Source organism: Hemicordylus capensis, chromosome 5 (genome assembly GCF_027244095.1).
Source record: "Hemicordylus capensis ecotype Gifberg chromosome 5, rHemCap1.1.pri, whole genome shotgun sequence".
Lineage (NCBI taxonomy): Eukaryota > Metazoa > Chordata > Lepidosauria > Squamata > Cordylidae > Hemicordylus > Hemicordylus capensis.
In genome coordinates, this window is record NC_069661.1 from 167352873 (window position 1) to 167372315 (window position 19443).

The 19443-nt window shown below is 42.1% G+C and overlaps 2 protein-coding genes across 30 annotated transcripts in view; both read left to right on the plus strand.

Annotated features, from left to right (window-relative positions):
• Positions 1 to 19443, plus strand: part of CADPS2 (calcium dependent secretion activator 2) — a 522314-nt gene that overhangs the window by 157417 nt on the left and 345454 nt on the right. For 28 of the 29 annotated variants that reach the window (XR_008307725.1, XR_008307727.1, XR_008307726.1 and 25 more), the window contains one exon: positions 18237 to 18569. Coding sequence is in view for 26 of the 29 variants with exons in the window: in XM_053251802.1 (XP_053107777.1) it covers positions 18237 to 18569 (333 nt within the window). In the remaining 3 variants the exon portion in view is untranslated. Of the gene's footprint in view, positions 1 to 3942; positions 4066 to 18236; positions 18570 to 19443 lie in introns of those variants that run through there. The other variant, XM_053251815.1, reaches the window with a different exon arrangement.
• RNF148 (ring finger protein 148) lies at positions 8864 to 10357 on the plus strand. Its single transcript, XM_053251817.1, has one exon. It carries the CDS (start codon positions 9046 to 9048, stop codon positions 10099 to 10101), a length of 1056 nt encoding a protein of 351 aa, XP_053107792.1. The 5' UTR covers positions 8864 to 9045; the 3' UTR covers positions 10102 to 10357.

A 19443-nucleotide genomic window follows, 5' to 3' on the forward strand; every position in this document is an offset into this window, starting at 1 on the left:
AAAAGTCAGCGATGGATTTGCATTGTAGTGAGGGAAATAAGTATTTGATCCCTTCACAAAAGATGTCTTAGTACTTGGTGGCAAACCCTTGTTGGCAATCACAGAGGTCAGACGTTTCTTGTAGTTAGCCACCAGGTTTGCACACAACCCAGGAGGGATGTTGTCCCACTCCTCTTTGCAGATCCTCTCCAAGTCAGAAAGGTTTCGAGGCTGATGTTTAGCAACCCAAACCTTCAGCTCCCTCCACAGATTTTCTATGGGATTAAGGTCTGGAGACTGGCTGGGCCACTCCAGGACCTTCATGTGCTTCTTCTTGAGCCACTCCTTTGTTGCCTTGGCTGTGTGTTTTGGGTCATTGTCATGCTGGAATACCCATCCACGACCCATTCTCAATGCCCTGGCTGAGGGAAGGAGGTGCTCACCCAAGATCTGACGGTACATGGTCCCGTCCATCGTCCCTTCGATGCGGTGAAGGTGTCCTGTCCCCTTAGCAGAAAAACACCCCCAAAGCATAATGTGTCCACCTCCATGTTTGACGGTGGGGATGGTGTTCTTGGGCTCATAGGCAGCATTCCTCCTCCTCCACACACGGCGAGTTGAGTTGATGCCAAAGAGCTCGATTTTGGTCTCATCTGACCACAACACTTTCGCCCAGTTCTCCTCTGGATCATTCAGATGTGCATTGGCAAACTGCAGACGGGCCTGTACATGTGCTGCCTTGAGTAGGGGGACCTTGCGGGCACTGCAAGATTTCAGTCCTTCACGGCGTAGTGTGTTACCAATTGTTTTCTTGGTGACTATGGTTCCAGCTGCCCTGAGATCATTGACAAGTTCCCCCCGTGTAGTTCTGGGCTGCTTTGTCACCGTTCTCATGGTCATTGCAACTCCACGAGGTGAGATCTTGCATGGAGCCCCAGACAGAGGGAGATTGACAGTTGTTTTGTGTTTCTTCCATTTGCGAGTTATCGTGCCAACTGTAGTCACCTTCTCACCAAGCTGCTTGGCGATAGTCTTGTAGCCCAGTCCAGCCTTGTGCAGGTCTACAACCTTGTCCCTGACATCCTTCGACAGCTCTTTGGTCTTGGGCATGGTGGTGAGTTTGGAAGCTGAGTGATTGCTTGCTTCTATGGACAGGTGTCTTTTATACAGGTACTGTAACAAGCTGGGATTAGGAGCACTCCCTTACAGAGGGTGTTCCTCATCTCAGCTCGTTACCTGCATATAGTGAAAAGACACCTGGGAGCCTGAAATCTTGCTGGTTGATAGGGGATCGAATACTTATTTCCCTCACTACAATGCAAATTCATCGCTGACTTTTGGGCACTATGCTTTTGAGGGTTTGTTTGTTGTTATTCTGTCTCTCACAGCTACAATAAACCTACCATTCCAATTATAGCCTGGTCATTTCTGTGTCAGAGGGCAAACAGACAAAATCAGCAGGGGATCAAATACTTATTTCCCTCACTGTATATGTGTGTATGCCTTTGATTTTAATTGCCAGACTATTAGCTGAGTAATAAGGCAATACAAAATCAAGACTGCTTGAAAGAAAGTTGGCAAAATATTAAGAACATAACAGCCCTGCTGGATCTTGCCCAAAGTCCATCCAGTACAGCATCCTGTTTCATACAGGGGCCCACCAGGTGCCTCTGAGAAAGCCCACAGGCAGGAGGTGAGGGCATGCCCTCTCTCCTGCTGTTGCTTCCCTGCAACTGGTATTTAGAGGCATTTGCCGCTGAGGCTGGAGGTTGCCAATAGCCATGACTTGTAGCCAGTGATAGTCCTATCCTCTGTGAATTTGTCTAAGCCCCTTTTAACACCATCCATGCTAGTGTTCATCACCACATCCTGTGACAGAGAATTCCATAGATTAATTACATGCTGTGTAAAAAAAAAAAAAAAAACTTCCTTTTGTTGGTCCTAAAATTCCCGGCCTTCGGTTTAATTACCCCTGGTTCTAGTGTTGTGAGAAAGGGAGACATTTCTCTCTGTGTCTACTCTCCTTACTCCATGCATAATTTCATACACCTCTATCATTGTTCCCTGTAGTCTCCTTTTTCCAAACTAAAAAGCCCCAGATGCTGTAGCCTTGCCTCATTTTATTGTATCCTGGCCAGAGACATAAGTTTTGACTGGGATATACATACGTTAAATAAAAAATAAAATAAATAAAATGGGGACGCTACTCCAGTTTTCTTATCATCTTGGTTGCCTATTTCTGTACCTTTTCCAGTTCTACGATGTCCTCCTTAAGATAGGGTGACCAGAACTGCATGCACTACTCCAGATGTGGCTGCACCATAGATTTGCATTATGACATGAATAGATGCCATAAATTGGCATTATAATATTAGAATTATTGTTTTCAGTCCCCTTCCTAATGATCACTAGCATGCAATTTGCCTTTTTCACAGCTGCTACACTCTGAGTCAACACTTTCAACTAGCTGTCCACCACAACCCTAAGTTCTCTCTCCTGGTCAGCCACTGACAGCTCAGACCCCATCAGAATATATGTGAAGTTGGCGTTTTTTGCTTCGATATGCATCACTTTACACTTGCTTACACTGAACCGCATTTGCCATTTTGTCGCCCACTTTGTTGTCTATCGACACTTTCAAAGAACTCCAAAAGTTTAGTGAGGCAAGACTTGCCCTTGCAGAAGCCATGCTGGTGCTCCTTCAGCAAGGTCTGTTCTATATGTTTAACAATTTTGTCCTTGCGTATACTTTCCATCAACTGACCCAGCACAGAAGTTAAGCTAACCACCAGCCTGTAATTTCCTGGATCCCTTTTTGAAGATCGGATTTACATTAGCTACTTTCCAGTCCTCTGGTACAGAGCCTTGATTATAGGGACAAGTTACATTTATTTGCTAGGAAATCAGCAGTTTCACATTTGAGTTCCTTCAGAACTCTTGAATGAATGCTATCTGGTCCTGGCAATTTATTTTTAGTTTTTCAAGACTTAGAACATTCACTCTCATCACCTCAAACTGGCCCAGTTCTTCAGCCTCCAAGCCTGAGAAGCTTGGTGGAGACACTGAGAAATTAAGGTGGAGACACTAGCCCATGGATGGAATGCAATTTGTGGTTTCCAGTTTTGATTAATACTCTCTGCTCCAAAGATGTTCCATAACATTGTAGAAAAATCTTAACCCCCGGTGATATATTTTCCCCAGAGTATTTGATAACTGAGGTAGAAGTGTATTATAAACCAGGGAATCTCCCTAAATCAAATGAACCTTTGATTTGGAACCTTAATTTCTCAGTGTCTCCACCAAGCTTCTCAGGCTTGGAGGCTGAAGAACTGGGCCAGTTTGAGGTGATGGGAGAGGATGTTCTAAGTCTTGAAAAACTTAACATTAATGCATTTCCAGGACCAGATAGCATTTATTCCAAGTAGCTGATATAAACTGGTCATGCTGGGCAAGCATTTTTGAGAAGGGAAACAATAGGACTTACTGTCTTTTATTTAGTGTATATATAATGTGAGTAGGAAAGCAAAAAGATCATAAAATATACAACCCTTTACAAAAAGATAATGGGAAGGTGCTACAACGATCCCATCCCAACACAATTAACACTGTGTTGGGAATACAATACAAACCGCACACTATCATTAGAAAAAGGTGATTGAATATTCTACTTCCTCAATATAACTAGTCAAACACAGAAAAACTAAGTGGCCAAGGGATCAAAGAGGAGCCTGCATCTCCACACACAGCTGGACCTCCTTTATAAAGAACGCCACTTGACCCATCAGACATTTGGACAATGGAAAGTACTTATTTTATACTCTCTATATCTGAAACTTTCTGGTTCCTCTCTTGTGTATTTCTTCTGTGAGCTGAGGGAGAACAAATGTCATTGGAGTCCATTCTTATGTCACAATGGCTGCATCTCTGTTCCAGATTCTTGAGGTAAATATTCTGAGCAGTGAGGAAGCACTTCAACATTTGCCAGACACTGAATTACATGGGCCTATGCCATTATATTTTCAGGCCTGTGTACATTAGTGTGTAGTACCTTGCTGGTGAACAGAATGCTTGTGGAAAGAAAGAAATGTCAGTTCTCCAAATCTTTTTAAAAAATATTATTGATAACTGGTAGTTTTATCATGTAAACCTTTCTTATATTCTTATTTTTAACACTTGCAAAAGTCAGACGTTTGAGTGAAGCGTCATAACTGTGGAAGAAAGGAAGAAGTGCTTAAAACTGGTGCCTAAGCCTTTCCTTAATGTTTGGTTTGCCTTGTTTCTGAGCTACAGGTCCGTTTCTATCATTTCACTCAGGGAAGGGGCCATGTCAGAGGCATACCTCTTAGCTTTGTTGGAAGATAACCTTCCTTTAGAGAAAATGTTGGGGGTGTTGGTGGTACCAGAGAGGAAACCTAAAAATTCCAGTAGCCTAGAGACCAGCTTTAATATACCACCCTAAGGGGAATGCCTGGATAGACTTCATTGCAAGTAGAGGTTGCACTTTTAGATAAAATAAAGGCAGCTGGAGGGAAGAGTGCTACTGGTGTCATCTACAAGTGTCCATGTCCAGGGAAAAAAAGGTTATTTTGACTTATGGGGATGAAGGGAAAACTATGGCCATAATGGTTCTCAGTCTGAAAGGAAAACACATCTAATTCTTGATTTAGGAAGGCAACTGTGGTAATCACCATGGAAACCACAAAATACTTCTTGGAAGATCTGTGTGCCTAGTCTTTCATTTTGACATCTGTAGCTTATTTTATACTGTACTTTGGGCCGATTGCTGCTTGGGTTTTCCTTCCTTTGTGTCTTGGCTCAAAGATGGAACTCTAGGAAATGGTTCATTCACTTGAGCTGTATATATTTTAAAAGGGTGAAGCTGATCTAGCTGGGGAGACGTGTATGGTGTGCTTATACAAGCTGAAAGGGGTAGTGTGGATTTGAATATGTGCCGTAGGCATGTCTTCCACATAGAAACATCGTTCGCTGGTGGCTGAAGTGTGTGATCTGCCCTATTTACATAGGAACATAGGAAGCTGCCATATACTGAGTCAGACCATTTGTCTAGCTAGCTCAGTATTGTCTTCACAGACTGGCAGCAGCTTCTCCAAGGTTGCAGGCAGGAGTCTCTCTCAGCCCTATCTTGGAGAAGCCAGGGAGGGAACTTGCAACCTTCTGCTCTTCCTCAAGTAGCGGCTCCATCCCCGAGGGGAATATCTTACAGTGCTCACATGTGGTCTCCCATTCAAATGCAACCAGGGCAGATCCTGCTTAGCTAAAAGAACAAGTCATGCTTGCTACCACAAGACCAGCTCTCCTCTCTTACATCTATGCTATCTCCAGTTCTTTTTCTACTACTGCTACTATGAATATTTATATACCACTCTTGAACCAAAGTTCTCACCGGTTTACATAGAAAAATAAATACATAAATAAGGCAGTCCCTTATCCCCAAAAGGCTTACAATCTAATAAGAAACATAAGGCAGATACCAGCAGCAGCCACTGGAAGGAAGCTGTGCTGGGGTTTGATAGGGCCAGTTGCTCTCCCCCTTCTAAATCACTACTTTAAAAGGTTTCTCTTTGCTCAGTTAGCAGGGGTTACAGTTGTGTTGAGAGAGGTTTACAAGACTGTTAATTCCACTTCACTTCAAGAATCATATATATAAGATTGTTTTTGCTGAATAACAATTTATTTCGGTGGTGCTTGTGAGCCATGAACATTAATTTGAATCCTAAATATATGGTCAGGAACTTTAAATTGGTTCTTTCCCCCCCCCTTTTTTAAAATGGACATTTGCAGTCATTGGTAGACTTTTGGCTTGTATCTTGGTAAGTTCAAGAAATTCAGTCTCTGAATGGAGCTTCCTACATTTGGAAGAACATATTCTGTTTTCTTTACTTAACCTTTGAAGGTTAAGAAATTCATAAGCACAAGATTAGCTCATATTATGTCATCAAAATAGCCTTTGAAGAACTTGATCTTAGAGAGCAACTGTTTAGAAATCACTCGGCAACTAATTTAACTAGGATACCAATACATTTCAGTTTAACTTAGGCTGAGATAAAATGACCCACTAAATTTGCCACTCTATTCAGACAAGTTGGGTGGGCCATTTTGTTGGTTTTGTGGAGAGAAATACAAACGGGGAGAAATAAGGGGTAATCTTACTAGGGTAATATCTAGGATAATTGCTCAGAGCAAATGACATTCAGACTAATCCTGTATTGATGTGTCCTGATTTCCCCTTGTGTGTGTGATTTTAGCGATCCTCCCCTTCCTTCTCCAGCCGCCTGTAGCCTTCCTTCAAGGACATGGTTTTGGGAGGCATAGATGACTGCAAAGGGAAGGGAAGATCACTGAAAATCACACACCTCCACACACATGCACAACAGAAAATCTTTTCCATCTTATCTAAGGTATGTAGATGGAGAATGAGGAGAAGGAACTACAAGTATATGGCTACTCCTTTTCACTCTGTTCTGAAGCTGCTATGCTTATGTTAGAATGCCAAGAGAGTGGTTAGAATTTCAAAGAAAAACCATGTTCACTGCACAGTTCTATTTTTGATTATGTTTGATACTCCTAGTAGCATGTATTTTGAAAGTGTTCAGACTTTGAAACAAATAGCTAGTCCAATAAAAGATGCCATTTCACATAAAATTGCCACTGAGATTCCATCTAAAGCAAAAGTCAGAGAAGTCAACAAAACCCTTTGTTAGATGAAATGTAAAAGGAATGCTGAACAAAGTTTTAAGTTTGATAAGAGGAATTTGTGTGAATTTGGGTGAGCATGGGTGTTCTGCACATCTTACTTTATCTTTGGATTTGGCCTAAAGTGAAATTCAGAGTGGGATTTGAATGTGTTTTTTATGGCAAAACATCCACTGAATTCTACAGCTATCAAAAGGGTTGTAATAAAACCAGAACATTTCTCAGTGGGAGATAGCAATAGCAATAGCAATAGCAATAGCACTTACATTTATATACCGCTCTATAGCCGGAGCTCTCTAAGCGGTTTACAATGATTTTAAGCATATTGCCCCCAACATTCTGGGTACTCATTTTACTGACCTCGGAAGGATGGAAGGCTGAGTCAACCTTGAGCCCCTGGTCAGGATCGAACTTGTAACCTTCTGGTTACAGGGCGGCAGTTTTACCACTGCACCACCAGGGGCTCAGTGACACATTCCTACTGACGAGGCAATGTGTAATATATTCTTCCCCACCCCACCCCCATCTCTGAATTTATTCTGATTTACATATGTCTCCATATGATGGAAGAGATACATGCACTTCTTTCATGAAATTTTATTTTTCTTATCACATTTTTCTCTTGCCCTTCCTCCAAGGAGCTCAAGAGGGCATCCATTGGGTTATTCCATTTTATACCCAGCAACCCTGTGACAGGTTGATAGGTAATGACTTATCCAAGGCAACAGTGAATGTGCTTTATGGCTAAGCTAGGATTCTAGCACAGGTCTCAATCCAAGTCCAATATTTTATCCACTATGTTATTCTTGAAAAGACAGTTGCATCTTTATATTTTTACATCTTTACATTTTTTTAGAGAATGCACTCATAACATAAATCATGAAAGAGAACCATAGAGATCTCACCATATGGTCAGATGACTTGGTGGAAGTTGAGCACATGAACTCCATGTCTTTCAAAGATAAAAATCTTTTCGGGGGGGGGGGGGGGGAGTTGTATAATATTTATGATAACCGTACTTTGTTTTCACCACCTTAAGTGGTGTGCAGCAGGGGCAATACTTGACTAACAAGCAGAAGATTGCCAGTTTGAATCCCTGCTGGGACTATACCAAACCTTATGTTAAATGTGTCATGGTCTAATTTGGGACTTTTCCACTTTAAAATGCCAACTGTGCAGGAGGTATTTACTTCTGTGCTGTTTCTGGTCAACCCCCCCCCCGCCCCCATACACACAAGCTACTATGAGGAATCATACTTCCATGCTGTTTTTCCATCAAAAAGAGTTAAACACTCAAAACCTCTGTGCTATAGTCCTGATATGGATCAGGTCCCCACACAGCTGTTATTTTAAGATGAGAAATAAGCTCCATGTTTTATTAGGACACATTTAACTTTATATCTAGTTTGTTCCTGAACTTTAGCAATGTAGCATCTTGTACCCTCAGACTGTTCATTGGGCGTGGGGGGTGGCACAGCACGCATATATACCAAAACCTTCAGCCAGTTATATACCCATATAATTTTGCCTAATTTTGTAAAGATCTTCAGGGAAGGTTCTGCTCCATGGATGGTGAGCACACAGAACCTTTTCCATTGCTTCATCTGGGCCCTTGTTTGGGAAGTTCGAGCTGCCTCATTCCCTCTCTTGGTATTTCACGTAGAACATGGCCCTTCACCATGTTTTGCATCTGGTCCGAACAGAGAACTCTCTCTGTCTTGTTCTGCTTCTGACCTGTATTTTAAAATATGCTATTCTTGTTCTTAGTATTTGTTGTTGTCTGCATATCTATTGCTGTTCTCAAACTTTTGAAAACTACTTTGGGGCAACATTGCAGAAAAGCAGATTAAAAATAAGATACCCAAAAGAGTGCATAGATTAATTTGCATACTGTGTGGTAGTTTAATTCTGGATCAGCGAATACAGAGAAAATTATTAAGACTGCAATCCTATACACACTTACTAGGGAGTCAGTCCCATTGAACTCAGTGGGACTTACGTGCTCATCTTGCTTCCTCAGAAGTAACTATATTTGGATGCTGACCCACTATGATCTTAAGTTGTAGGCAACTTACTAAGTCAGTGCCAATTGGCAGAGTTGTGCATGATGTCACAATTTCATTACTTAACAATGAACTACTTCACTGGAGGCAAAGCCATCATGTTTTCTTTCTGATACTGTCTGCAAGAAAGTCTTATCTAGGCACCCAAATGCAGATAACCTCTTGAGCTTTTTAACTCTTCAGTTTTTTAAATGGGTTTTTAATATCATTCCATATCGTTCCACTGGCATGCTGACAATTTTTGTTTTGTTTTACATTACCGATTCAGAGACTGGTTGTTGGGGCCAAAATGAACTTGTATGGGACTGTCATGGAAAGAGGAGGGATAACATCTTTTTGCTTTCTGCACCTTGGCATTTATCTTGTCCTCAGCATACACTGCTCACGGGCTAACGCCTTTTGGATAGCCAATCTCAACATCTCCTTTCAGGTAGGAAATCAGACTGTGTGGGAGATCTCAGAAAATGGAATCTTCGCCAAAGCCTCTCCTTTGAAGAAGGTGTCTGGAGTTCTGGTACCTCCCAAAGAACCACATCAAAATGCATGCAGCTCCATGACAGATTTTGATAAGTCAGTAAATTTTGACAGCTGGATAGCTCTCATCATGAGAGGACAATGTTCCTTTATCAAAAAAATTAATGTGGCTGCAGAAAAGGGAGCTATTGGTGTGATCGTTTATAATGTTCCAGGTACAGGAAACAACGTCTTTCCCATGTTTAATTTTGGAGCAGAAGATATTGTAGCGGTTATGATCGGCAACCTAAAAGGCATGGACCTCTTGCATTTGACTCAGAATGGCATCCAGGTGCTAGTAACAATTGAAGTAGGGAAGCACTATTACCCATGGCTGACTCACTATATGGGTACAATTTTCATTTTTGCATCAATTGCTGTAGCATATTGCACCTTTTACTGTGCTAGAAGGCTGAGAAGAGCAAGGAATCCAGGACAGAGAGGTCAGCAGACACCTAGTATTAATAAGGCCATTAATCAACTTGAACTTCGCACATTGAAAGAAGATGACAGGGAAGTTGGATCAAATGGAGATAACTGTGCAGTGTGTTTGGAAATATATAGGTCTAAAGATGTAGTACGGGTTTTGAATTGCAGACATCTTTTCCACAAAGGATGTGTTGACCCTTGGCTTCTAAAGCACCAGACATGCCCAGTGTGCAAGTGGGACATGCTTACAGCAGTGGAAAGCGTTACAACTGAAGCGGAGCCATTCAGTACTCTAATACCAAATGATGCGCCTTCCTGTGCCAGTTCTCCTAATGAAGAGGGCAATCAGGAAATACATGCAGGAGTACAAGAAGGCATACAGGCCCAGTTGGGGGCCAAGTAACTTTTCCACACCAATTGTTTCATTCTTAAAGATCACGCTTAAGCATGCATGAAATAAAGTTCTACAGCTGTCTCTGTACAACTTCAATTTTTCTTTATCTTGTGACAGTGATTTTTTTTAGCTTCATTTATCTGGACCATATGATGAATGAGTTGAACAACCACTTTGAACATTTCTTCTAGAAAGGCAGAGTAGAAATACTTAAATTAAAATTACTTTAGGTTGTGTGTATTAAAAACAAATCTTAAAAATTGAAGTTGATTTAGTTTTTTAAAGTTTGGAATTCTGCAGTTATAGTACAAATCAAAATGTAAAATTTCTAGACATTTTGAAGCCATCGGAGTGGGGGGAAACTTTGGTTATTTTATTTTTTAGAAAATAAAATGGAAATTTGCATGGGGGGTGAAATATATACAATGCTTACCTTTGTATCATATTTAAACTTTACTGTTTGTAAGCACAAAATGATATGTACAACACAGATAAGATTTTCTTTTTTAAAAAATACAGCTAAAACATATACTTCTAAATGGGATAAATATACCAAACAATTACAAATATTGTAATGATGGAGATTGATCTGTAAGCTGCTGCAGCCTGAGGTATCTAGGCATGTCTGATATTTTGCCAGTTGAAAGTAAGTAAAATTGGCACTGTAGTGAATAAATGGTTACATTTATTAACTGAAATTAGATAGGTTTCCTGCAGTCTGAATTATCTAGATCAGAATTGCGGGGGGGGGATTATTTTCTAAGTTCTCTGTTAGTCTATTGCTAATATTGTTGATATTGTTCTATTATTAATATCTCTATAAAGAAACAATAGAGCCAATTATTTTTAAGGACATTGGTTAGCATTCTGAGCAGGGTTACAAGTACATAACAGCAGTTGCGTCTGTGGAAGAGTCTGCACTGGAGTTCAGCTTAGTGTATTGTTGAGCAGCCAAACACCCATGAAGGTGGTAGCGATTTTTGCTGCTCTCTTCTCCCTCTAAAAGTATGGGATAAATTTATGACTTCAGAAATATGTCCCAGAGGGCTGTAAGATGGCAAGTGGTAGCAGCTGACCTCTTGGAATATTATTCCTACTTAAAGTTGCTGAATCTGCGATTGCCAACAGAGGCACAGTTGGGAAGAAAATCAATAAGAGAATCCCTGCTACTGCCACAAAGCAGACAAGTTATTTATAGACTTATTAACATGGCAGCAAAGGAGGGAGCCATCCTAACCTTCCTTGGGAGGGAGTTCCATATGTATGGTGCTGCCACTAAGAAGGCCCTACACCTGATAACTACTAAGCACAACTTTGTCAGTGATGACCCAGATCCTCCATTGTCAATTTTAAGGACCAGTCAAATTCATATGGTAGCAGGTGAAACTCAAGGTAACTGGTCCCAAGCTGTTCAAGGCTTTAGAAGCCAAAATGATGACTTTACTCTCTAAAGCTCTAAACATAGGATCCAGTTACCTTGAGTATACCTATGAATTGGGCTTGGAAGCACATTGGTAACCAGCAGAGCTGAGGGAAAACAGGGGTAATGTGCTCCAATCAATGTTCTTGCTGCCAAGAACATTAATTGGAGCTTCTGAACTAGGGAGGTACACGAACCTGTTCGGAGGCCCTTTTACGGGCTTCCGAACAGGTTCGAACAGCTGGTGGTTTGAAGGTGGGGGGGGACACCTTGAAGGGCAGGGGGAGGATGAACTCACACACACACACACACACACACACACACACACCGCCGCATTTTCCCCACTGGCGCTCGCTCTTAAAAACCGGTCCAGCGGGGCGGCAGCATACCTCCCTGCCGCCCTGTTCCCTTCTTGGTTCAGAATTGACCAGAAGTACCCTGTGCATGTCGGATGTGTGCATGTTGGGCACGCACGTCACAATCGTTCGCTGTGGGGTACTTCCGGTTACTTCCAGACCAAGGAAGGAATGGGGCAGCAGAGAGGTATGCTGCCCCGCTGGACCGGTTTTTAAGAGAGCGCCGGTGGGAGAAACGTGACTGTGTGTGTGGGGGGGGGGGTAAGTATACCCTCCCCCACCCTTCAAGGTGACCCCCCTGCCTTCAAACCAGCCCCCACTGGTTCCATGCACATCCCTATTCTGAACCGTCTTTAAAGGGAGCCCCACCTACAGTCTATTGTGGTAGTTGAGCCTGGATGTACAATGATTGCAAGTAGAGCAATTTCATCAATAGTAATCAGTGCAGATCCTTCTACTTCCTCCATACTAGTCAGTGGAGAAATTCTCCTGCCCTGACTTGTATGCGGAAAGGGAAAATTACTGCTTATAACATAAACCAGTAAACAAGAGGGTGTTCTTGCTCAAATGCTGTTGTTGCCCAGACCGAAATGCTGTCCTCAGGAAATCTCCCTGCTGATCAAAGAGGATTTTGATTGTGTCTAAACTCTTTCTCCACATTTACCAGTGGGGCAGCAGGCTCTCAGCTCTGTTCCTCCTTGCTTATACTGTCATGTTGGTTATGCCACTTCCTCAAGGCAAAATAACATTTCCTTGGGAAAGGGGTACTATAAGTCCCAGGACCCCAGTAGAAAATGATATCCCATGTGTGATTTCCACCTAGGAGGAATGTGTGTCACCACCACCTCATTGATACATCTGGGATATACCCCATGGCTCTCTTCATCTTGGCTCTGCTTGCCAGCATTATTTGAGTAGGGGTGTTTGCTTTGATCTCCCCTAGTGGTTTAGGCAACATTTTGTTGAGTGGATTTGAAGAACTAGGAATTGTGCAAGGATTTACTCCTCAAACTGATCAGCACTCTCTCAAACTGAGAGTTTTCAGTCCTGCTGTACAATACCAAGCTTCTAGCCTATTTTTGTAAAAATGGAAGGTATTGCTGGAAGTCCAGGATAAGAGTTAACAGCAGTTTCTTTATTGGGTTCAGGAAATAAACTAGATGGCTGCTTTAGGTCAAGCAGACAGGAATAGTTGTTTACACTTCAAAAATAGATATCTAATCTGTTTGCCATTCACATCTTTCTTGTTAAACCTGACTTGCAGGCTGTTTTTGTGCCGGCTCCTCCCCCCCACACACCCCGCTGCATGGGGATTAAGCTTGCTGAAATTTTCTTAATGTGCTGCTTTTTGTATGTGTGTGATCGCCATAAGTAAAGAGTAGCAGAAGAACAGCTATTAGTAAGATAGCAGCTAGTGCTCCATCAACTTGGGTAGCCCAAGATGTTGTTTCTTGTTTTTGAAGAAAAGTTTTTTAAACAGGATTACATTGGATAAGACTTTGCCTTTGAAGAAGCCTTCAGCCGAAATGCGTTTGGCTCTAATAAATAGTTTACAGCACGGTGGGACTTTTGTCTCTTCATTTGCAATAGTGGGCCACCCAGCTGTAAACAATGTTGCTTGCAAGCACCAAGCCTTGCCCTGCCCTGCCCTGCCCTGCCTTGCAAGTGGCAAGCTTTATATTTTTGGGACATCTATCCAGACTTCTGGAGGAATATGCTCACTTCACAGGAACAAGAGGCAGAAGTGGAGCCCTAATAAATGACTCTTCCCAAGATGATGCGGAAATGGTACCATCTGTTCCCGAGACAAATTATGCAGGAGAAATGGCTGTAACAGACACACCTTTAATGAGGGGTCTTTTAGGACCTCTTGCAGAAAGGAGAGCTTTAGGGAGGAGGCAAAGTATCGAGACAAGCTATCATTTCCAACTGGTATCAATAAAATATAATTAATACAAATTATAGGTTGAATTACAGGGCAGGTTCAAACGTATGACAGCACCTGAGGTTGAAGCAGGCTCCCCTCCAATCCCTGCACAAGCATTCCAGCTTCCAATATGCCGAGATGTGTCATCTGAGCCCAAAGATTGATTGGACATAAAGTACTAAAAATTACAATCTTGAATTAGTTTTACTTTCAAAATGTAGTACAGTATATGGGATATAGCTTTACCAGTTGTACTTCTGCATCCACCATCAGCTTCGCTGCCTACCCCAACTTCTAGATCACTTAATGAACAAGTTAAAGAGCACTGGTGACCCCACTTCTTTTTTCTTTCCATTGTGAAAACTCGATTTATTCCTACCCTCTGTTTCTTGTCCTTCAACCAGTTACCAATCCACACATGAACCTGTCCCATTATCCCATGACTGCTAAGTTTACCCAAGAGCCTTTGGTGGAGAACTTTGTCAAATGCTTTTTGGAAGTCCAAATATATGATGTCAATTGGATCACTTTTGTCCACATGCTGTTGACACTCTCAAAGAACTCCAAAAGATTAGTGAGGCAAACCTTGCCTTTTGCAGAAGCCATGCAGGTGCTCCCTCAACAAGGCCTGTTCTTCTATATGTTTAACAATATTGTCCTTAAGTATGGTTTCCATCAATTTGCCTGGAACAGAGATTAAGCTAATCGGCCTGTAATTTCCCAGATCTCCCCTGGATCCCGTTTTGAAAATCAGAGTTACATTAGCTACTTTCCAGTCCTCTGGTACAGAGCCTGATTGTAAGGACAAGTTACATATTTTTGTTAGGAGATCAGCAATCTCACATTTGAGTTCCTTCAGAACTCTTGGGTGAATCCCATCTGGCCCTGGCAAATTATTAATTTTTAAATTTACAAGACTGTTTAGAACACCCTCTCTCATCACCTCAAATTGGCCCAGTTCTTCAGCCTCCAATCCTGAGAAGTACAGTTCCAGAGCGGGTATATGGTCAGTATTCTCTGCTGTGAAGACAGATGCAAAGAACTTATTCAGCTTCTCTGCAATCTCCTTATCCACAATAATCCCTTTCACTCACTCGTTATCGAAGGGTCGAACCGCTTCCTTGGCAGGTTTTCTACTTCTGAGATGTTTAAAGAAGTTGTTGTTATTCCCCTTGACACTTCTTGCTATACTCCTCAAACTCCCTTATTGTCTGCTTGCATTTCTTTTGCCAGAGTTTATGTTCCTTTCTGTTCTCTTCATTTGGGCAGTATTTCCATTTTCTGAAAGAAGTCTTCTCTTTTATAGCTTTGCCAACTCTATTTGTTACCCACACTGGCATTATCCTGAAGTTGGTGGTACCTTTTCTCCTTCTTAGTATACATTCCAAAGGAGCTTCTAGCATGGTGGTTTTAATTAAGTTCCATGCTTTCTGGAGTGATTTTACCCTCCGGACTCTCCCTTTCAGCTTTTTTTTTTACCAGTCCTCTCATTTTTGAGAAGTTTCCTCTTCTGAAATCCAACAGATCTGTGTTGGACTTCCTTAGCAATGCTTCACTCCCATATAAGTTGAACTGGATCACACTATGTTCACTGTTCTCCAGTGGTTCTACAACTCTGACATCTCGCACCGGGTCCTGTGCACCATTTAGGATTAAGTCCAAGGTTGCCTTCTCTTTGTTTGGTCCACGACCAACTGTTCTAACTCACAGTCATTTAGCATGTCTAGAAATTTGGCTTCTCTCTCAATACCTGACGTGAACTTGGCCAGTCTGAGAGTAATTGGTCACCCATTATTGCAGCTCTGTCTGTCTTTGATGTTTCTTTGATTCACTTATCCAATTCCAGGTCACTCTCAGTGTTTTGATCTGGAGGGCAATAGCACATCCCTAAAGCGTGCCATCAAGTCAATTTCAACTCCTGGCGCCCATAGAGCCCTATGGTTTTCTTTGGTAGAATACAGAATACAGGGGTTTACTGTTCTCTTATTCTTTACTATTCTTCCTCTCACGCCGTATGAGATGATGCCTTTCAACATCTTCCTATATTGCTGCTGCCCAATATCATACCAGCAGGGTTTCGAATTGGCAACCTTCTGCTTGTTAGTCAAGCATTTCCCCGCTGTGCCACTTAAGGTGACAGGACATCCCTAGTAACACATTTTCTTGTCCTCATATTGTCACCCATAATGATTCTGTGGAGTTCTCCTGTCCTCCTAGGTTTTCTAGCTTGTTGGATTCTATTGCTTGTTTGATATATAGTGCTCCCCTAATTCAATATACTCCACCCCCAATCGTTCCCTCCTTGCCCATTCTGTGGTAGAGTTTGTATCCAGGAATAACAGTGTCCCACTGGTTCCACCAGGTTTCTCTTATGCCCACTATATGTTTTCATTAGCAACCAAGCACTCCAAGTCTCTTACCTAGCATTGGTATGTGCTATCTCCCTTACTGCCATTTGACCTTTTTAACCAACTGTCATGTGTTTCTGTCTGCTCTACTCCTGGTTCTACTCTGTCCCCTTCTGGTTTATCTGAAAAAATTGCACCCTCGTACCTTAGGGGATTTTGCTGTCCAAACCAGATAGCACCCAGTTCCTGTTGGCAGTCCCCCAGGTGTCATTTTACAAACTGCTCTGTGACCTTTTGATTTTAAGCACTGCCTCATTCAAAAACTTTATGAGAACACCAGCGTCAGGGTAAGATGTAACCCCAACAAGGCTGATCTGAGATCACAATAAAGCTATTCATTCGTTCATTTTAAGCGCCAGCAATTTGGTTCCTTCTTGGTTCAAGTGGAGCCCATCCCTTTTCTACAAGTTTCACTTGCCCCAAAATGTTACCCAGTGCCCAACAAATCTAAACTCCTCCTCCTGGCATCACTGTCTCATCCACATATTGAGACACCTCAGCTCTGCCTGTCTCGCTGGCCCTCTGTGTGGAACAGGTAGCACTTCAGAGAATGCTGCCCTGCGGGTCCTGGACTTGAATATGCTACCTCTCAGCCTAAATTTGGCTTCCAAGAACTCCAGACTGCATTTCCCAGGCACCACAACAGCTGACTCCTCCCCAGCGCTGCCTAAAACCCCATCTAGAAGCTGTGTGACATCCACAGTCCTTGCACCAGGCATGCAGCTCACCGTGCAGTCTACATGCAAGTCACAAACCCATCTCTCTATGCCCCTAATGCTACTAGGAGGCCCCCAACCCCTGGAGTATCCTCAGAGCGAGAGGATATGGGCACATCACCCAAGGAAGGGGTCATTTCTAAGGGAGCATTCCCCTCTTCCTCTCACTGATGTCCTTTCCCCCCAAGACCTTTATTCTCCATGACAGCAGAGGGGCTGTCAGCCTGGAAGTGGGATGCCTCTGTTACTTTCTTGAGGGTCTTATCCACATATCGCTCTGCTTCCTTGAGCTTCTCAAGGTCACCCACCTTGACTTTGAGGGAACAAACTTGTTCACTGAGAGCCAGGAGCTCTTTGTACTGAGTGCACACCCATGACTTCTGTCCCTCAGGCAGATAGTCATAAATGCAACACTCCATGAAATAAACTGGGAAACGCTCCCTTCCCTACTGGCATTCTACCTTCATAACTGGTTTTATTGACTATTTAGAAGCATTATCTATAGAGAGCTTTGTTTACTTGAAAGCTAGGTCTTACCTGCAGTTGTTCGCTAATGGAAGGTTATAAGCTCTGTTCTCCAAGAAAATTACAAAAGTGGGGTAGTAGTCACCACCTTCTCATGCTGCGTGTCTCCTTTTTGATAAAGGGGGACTGCTTGTCTGCTTCCCTGCTAAAAGCCACACAACACTCTCTTGATATCTGTTAGCAAACTCCTGTTTGCAAAGTTCCAAGTAACAAAGCTCCCCTGATCTGAACCTTGTCTTCTCAAGAGCTACTTCCAATCTGAGCCATTTCATGAATGTGGTCCCCCTCCAACAAGTTTTGTGACTTGCCTGCAGCTAGTCCCCACCCACTGTCTCTCTAGTTGAAACTGAAACTGCCTAACTAGCCAGAAATCAAATCCTAGAAAAGACGGGCCCTAATAAATTTATTGTCCTTCCCCCCTTGTTTGTTTTCTTTCTTTTCTTTCTTTGCTTCCTTGTTTGTTATTGTGGGAGTGGGGGCAAACATTTTCTGCCTCCTCTGGAATGAGCCTTGTCTTCTCAAGAGCTGCTTCTAAACTGTTTCCTCTGCTGGAGACCAGTTGCTTTTCCATATTAAAAAGCAACTTTTGCTACTAAGGCTTTGACTGTGTAATAATGAGTCCTTATCTGGAAACAAGGTAATACTATTTGTGTAAGTAATGTTAAATAACTGAAGAATATCTAAATATGTTACATGTTTTTCTTAATAGCATAGTACTGGTGTCTTCAACACATCTGTTTTTCCCCTTTGTCTTTTAAGTGTATTTCTAATTCTGTATTTCATTTTTTAAAGGTTTTTCTCAAGAGCGATCGAGTTGCCAGGATGGTTCACAGCGGAGGATGCTCAGCAAATGACTTCAGAGATATTTTTAAGAAGAACATAGAAAAGAGGGTTCGAAGTTTGCCTGAAATTGATGGATTAAGCAAAGAGACTGTGTTAAGTTCTTGGATAGCCAAATATGATGCTATTTACAGGGGAGAAGAGGACCTGTACAAACAGCCCAATAGGATGCCTTTAAGTGCTGTATCAGAGCTTATTCTGAGCAAAGAACAGCTTTATGAAATGTTTCAGCAGATTCTAGGAATCAAAAAACTGGAGCACCAATTGATCTACAATGCCTGCCAAGTAAGGAATTTGTCTCAGTTCTGTCATATGTAGCATAGTTTGTCATATGTAGTCTTGTGGCAAGGACTTGGGGAGGAGAGGGTTGTTTTCTTTTGTGCTGCTGGACGTGTGCCCCAACCTTTTGCCTGAACAACATTCTAATTGGAAAGCTGAAAATAAGAGCTTTGACTTTCCAAGAGACTAGGAAGAAGTGGTTGGGATCATAGTGCAGTATGAGGTGTGACAAGGCATCTTGTAAACCTCCTGCTAGGAAAACAGGGTCCCAGGGAATGTGGATGGGTCATGACTCATGAGTCAGGAATGGTTTGGTACATATGTGTAAACCCACCCCCGCCTTGTTGCTGCGTATGTTATGCCTGCCTACATGTATTGGCATATCAAATGACAGTGTTACTGTGATCAGAGTAACCGTGAATGGAAAAATATTTTGCCTCTGTCTGTACCTCACTGTCATACAGTTTCCTTTTTCTTTTTCTGAAGTAATTGCTTCTCTCTCTCATGTTGTTATTTTAAGGAAAGTGTGAGAATGACAACCATGAGTGCTGTGAAGTGCATACAATGTAACTAGAGATTTTTCTCCTCCCACTAAATTCTGATTTACTTAATTCCCCATGTAACAATATTAAGGATATAATTGTAGAAATCCTCTTAATATATCACATCCTATTTATGCCAAATAGGATAACAGCCTATAATAAGACAAACATTTGCCCTAAGATGAGTGTTACTGTTCCTTTGTGGTTCTGGTAGCTTATTTTTCTGGATATATTTTCTTTCTACAATCTACCTACAGGTTGCTTAGTCTAGATTTCTTTTCTTTTCTGTTTTCTTTTGAATTTCAGTCTGAATTCTGGGTTTTCACATTATGTCCATT